This window comes from Mizuhopecten yessoensis, unplaced genomic scaffold, assembly GCF_002113885.1.
Source record: "Mizuhopecten yessoensis strain PY_sf001 unplaced genomic scaffold, ASM211388v2 scaffold10315, whole genome shotgun sequence".
Taxonomy (NCBI): Eukaryota; Metazoa; Mollusca; class Bivalvia; order Pectinida; family Pectinidae; genus Mizuhopecten; species Mizuhopecten yessoensis.
The window spans coordinates 293786-298725 of NW_018408485.1; the positions used below are offsets into that span (position 1 = coordinate 293786).

The 4940-nt window shown below is 39.9% G+C and overlaps 1 protein-coding gene across 1 annotated transcript in view; it reads left to right on the plus strand.

The window, feature by feature from the left end:
* Nucleotides 1–495: 495 nt before the first annotated feature.
* LOC110460073 (alkaline phosphatase, tissue-nonspecific isozyme-like) overlaps nucleotides 496–4940 on the plus strand; it is a 24690-nt gene continuing 20245 nt past the window's right edge. The window contains exons 1-2 of the mRNA XM_021512780.1: nucleotides 496–620; nucleotides 3836–3975. Of these exons, the coding sequence (XP_021368455.1) occupies nucleotides 496–620; nucleotides 3836–3975 (265 nt within the window). The remainder of the gene's footprint in view (nucleotides 621–3835; nucleotides 3976–4940) is intronic.

Below are 4940 nucleotides of genomic sequence, written 5' to 3' on the forward strand. Positions count from 1 at the left end.
GATGGCCGCCACGAACTCTGATTGGTTAACTATCAAGGTCACAATCAAGGTCACAAACTTCATATGTGCTATTTCAAGATAATAACTTCAAAAAACTTCTTCTAAAGTTCTACAAGGTCTAGAGTCCTACTATTTAATACATTAACATGGTCAGATGATTAGAGTTTAAAAAAAGTATTGACCTTGAATGACTTTCAAGGTCACAGAGGTCATTTGTGTAAAAATATTAAAACCATTTTTTCTGAATAACCAATAACTCCAGGGTAACGATGTTTGGCAAAGAAGCATGCTTGAATGAAGGACTTTAAAGTGTGTGCAAATGAACGACCTTGACCTACTCTAAATGTAATTTCAAAGGTGAAAGTCAAAAACCGATTTCATTTTTGTGCGATTGTGAAGTGCTTTCAGTACTCTCAGTACTTTGATTTGTAATACTACATCGATTACTACGCACTCTCAATCTTAAAAGTAGGGACAGTTTACATCTCTACTGCGATGGGTAAACATCAGCCTTTCTTTGGCATGGCAAACCCAACCGATATAGACAAAAACCTATTTCAATTCATCATCCAGACGTACATAGTGGACGGACTATATGACGACATTTACGGACTACATTCGTATATACAACTAAGCCCATTGGTTGCCTATATTTCGCACTCCGGGAACCCCCCACTACCCAGTCAGCTACTGTAGACTTGCACAGGTTATTATTAGAAGACCAAATCAGTCGATACAGGGATAAAAAGCCCGCCAAATTGTTAGCCAACAATTTCTAGTTTAAATGAGAATTCGCTTTCAATAACATCGGTCTTGTTTCTTAGAGAACAAACATTTGCATGACATATTGTAATATTATCATGATAAAATGCACTTTAGTTGTTATTTAGAGAATCAATTGGGCCTGGGTTAGTTTGTATGCCATTGCAGAGGATCAACAGCAAAATCAGAACTGTAAAATAGAACATAAAGAAAATCTCTTTCGTCTCGCTATGATTATACACACATCGATCGTGATTCTCAATCGTGAAAATATCAGTATTCTGCCGTACTAGAGAAATAAAGTGGTCTTCAACGCGAATAATTAAAAATCATCTCTTATTGAAATGCATCAACGCGATCAAACTGATGTTTTAAATCTGTGACAATAAAGGCGATGTTGAGTAATGACGTTATTGTTAAAGTGACATTTCAGGTGTGAATGCACAATATGTAATACAACGTGCGGGAAACTATGAAAGATTATATGACTGGCCCGTGATATTGTGAAAACGCAAATTATGCCAGTGACATATATTGTATCTATCTGAGTCATTTGATGTATCATACTAGGAATTTAATGTTCAAACGTTGTAACACTACCTGCTACATAAAGTTTATTTAATGAACTAGATCAAAACAGAATCAATATCTTTGAGTTTTATCGTTCCAGGTTTACTGAACTGTTTGTGCCGGATATGTTACAGGTTTATTGAACTGTTTGTGTCAGATATGTTACAAGTTTATTGATGTTTGTGTCAGATATGTTACAGGTTTATTGAACTGTTTTTGCCCGATATGTTACAAGTTTATTGATGTTTGTGCCGGATATGTTTCAGGTTTACTAAACTGTTTACGCCGGATATGTTACAGGTTTACTGAACTGTTTGTGCCGGATATGTTACAGGTTTCCTGACCGGTTTGGGCCGGCTATGTTACAGGTTTACTGACCAGATTGTGCCGGCTATTTTACAGGTTTACTGACCGGTTTGGGCCGGCTATGTTACAGGTTTACTGACCGGTTTGTGCCGGCTATGTTACAGGATTACTGACCGGTTTGTGCCGGCTATGTTACAGGATTACTGACCGGTTTGTGCCGGCTATGTTACAGGATTACTGACCGGTTTGTGCCGGCTATGTTACAGGATTACTGACCGGTTTGTGCCGGCTATGTTACAGGTTTACTGCCCGGTTTGGGCCGGCTATGTTACAGGTTTACTGACCGGTTTGTGCCGGCTATGTTACAGGATTACTGACCGGTTTGTGCCGGCTATGTTACAGGTTTACTGACCGGTTTGTGCCGGCTATGTTACAGGTTTACTGACCGGTTTGGGCCGGCTATGTTACAGGTTTACTGACCAGATTGAGCCGGCTATGTTACAGGTTTACTGACCGGTTTGGGCCGGCTATGTTACAGGTTTACTGACCGGTTTGGGCCGGCTATGTTACAGGTTTACTGACCGGTTTGGGCCGGCTATGTTACAGGTTTACTGACCAGATTGTGCCGGCTATGTTACAGGTTTACTGACCGGTTTGGGCCGGCTATGTTACAGGTTTACTGACCAGATTGTGCCGGCTATGTTACAGGTTTACTGCCCGGTTTGGGCCGGCTATGTTACAGGTTTACTGACCGGTTTGGGCCGGCTATGTTACAGGTTTACTGACCGGTTTGGGCCGGCTATGTTACAGGTTTACTGACCAGATTGAGCCGGCTATGTTACAGGTTTACTGACCAGATTGAGCCGGCTATGTTACAGGTTTACTGACCGGTTTGGGCCGGCTATGTTACAGGTTTACTGACCGGTTTGTCCCGGATATGTTCCATGTTTACTGAACTGTTTATGCCGATATGTTCCATGTTTACTGAACTGTTTGTCCCGGATATGTTCCATGTTTCCTGAACTGTTTGTGCCGATATGTTCCATGTTTACTGAACTGTTTATGCCGATATGTTCCATGTTTACTGAACTGTTTATGCCGATATGTTCCATGTTTACTGAACTGTTTATGCCGATATGTTCCATGTTTACTGAACTGTTTTTGCCTGATATGTTCCATGTTTACTGAACTGTTTATGCCGATATGTTCCATGTTTACTGAACTGTTTGTCCCGGATATGTTCCATCTTTACTGAACTGTTTGTACCGGATATGTTACAGGATTACTGAACTGTTTGTGCCGGATATGGTTCAGGTTTACTAAACTGTTTATGCGGGATATGTTACAGGTTTACTGACCGGTTTGGGCCGGCTATGTTACAGGTTTACTGACCGGTTTGTCCCGGATATGTTCCATGTTTCCTGAACTGTTTGTGCCGATATGTTCCATGTTTACTGAACTGTTTGTGCCGGATATGTTTCAGGTTTACTCAACTGTTTGTGCCGGATATGTTACATGTTTACTGAACTGTCTGTGCCGGATATGTTTCAGGTTTACTGAATTGTTTGTGCTGGATATGTTACATGTTTACTGAACTGTTTGTCCCGGATATGTTCCATGTTTACTGAACTGTTTGTACCGGATATGTTACAGGTTTACTGAACTGTTTGTGCCGGATATGCTACAGGTTTACTGAACAGTTTGTGTCGGATATCTTAAATGTTTACTGAACTGTTTGTGCCGGATATGTTCCATGTTTACTGAACTGTTTTTGCCGGATATGTTACATGTTTATTGAACTGTTTTTTCCGGATATGTTACAGTTTTACTGAAATGTTTGTGCCGGATATGTTCCATGCTTACTGCACTGTTTGTGCCGGCTATGTTACAGGTTTACTGACCGGTTTGTCCCGGATATGTTACATGTTTACTGAACTGTTTGTGCCGGATATGGTACAGGTTTACTGAACTGTTTGTACCGGATATGTTACAGGGTTAATGAACTGTTGTTGCCGGATATGTTCCATGTTTACTGAACTGTTTGTGCCGGATATGTTACAGGTTTACTGAACAGTTTGTACCGGATATGTTACAGGTTTAATGAACTGTTGTTGCCGGATATGTTCCATGTTAACTGAACTGTTTTTGCCGGATATGTTACATGTTTACTGAACTGTTTGTGCCGGATATGTTACAGGTTTACTCTGTTGACCGACAAACGCCAGAATCAGCGTCCACGGCCAGTGCTTGGTGCCAAGGAAACAGTTACCAAGGAAAACTGTGGTGCGGTCGCCGGGCAGGAAGTGACGTCAATATGGAAACATTTCATAGTTGCCGGTAAGAAATCTTAAAGCAATTTAAAACAAGAGTACCCATGAAGTGTGATATAACAAGAAAATGCAGCAAAGCTGCTGGACACCAAACCTGTTTATGAAAATGACTTACTGACAGCTGTCCATCAACCACGAGGGAACGGATCCTGCATACTTGAATCTATTGAATCATAAACACATCAATTGTAAATGACATTAATTGTGTTGTTCAGAATATTCCATTCACGCTCAATATCTAGTTTTAACCGCACGTTTAGGCCAAATGTCAATGATTTGGTAATAACGTCATCTTCTGAGAGAGAAAAGCTGGGACATAAGACGATTTATACATGTATAAAAGATCCTTCACACCTTTTGTCAAAATTGCAGCAGTTTTTGCATATGTTTCTTTTGACAAAGTCCCTATTTGACTATTTTGGATAAAATATCAACCATTTTCTAGGTTAAAGGGTCAATCGTAGCCCCCCGCCCCTTTGGATAATAGTTATTACTTCTCGAGACAGCAACGAAGACATATTTTGCCACAACGCTGGGTTTTTTGGTTGTTATCACATATTCGTTTTATACAAGTGAAATATGTTAAATAATTCTCCAAATACGGAAGTTAATTTGCCCTTTTGTTGTTATTTTATGAAAAGCATTGAATATCTATATATATCCATATATACAACATTTGATGTAGCGCCCAATCTAGCTAACATACAAATGTAAGCCACTTTACATTACATAGATATACAATTAATACAATAAGCATATACATGTACATTAATTCAATACAATTTTTAATGAGGAATTCGCAGGAGCTGCCTTATCAGGCGCTAACTACTAGCCATATGCCACCTGGCTAATATCTCCCAATATGTGTATGACTGCGTGTGACCTGAAAATGTAAACGTAATGTTGTCTGTTTGTAGCGGGACCGTGCTTCAAACGGTATCATTTATAGTGCCACCTCGCTTGAATGCTACA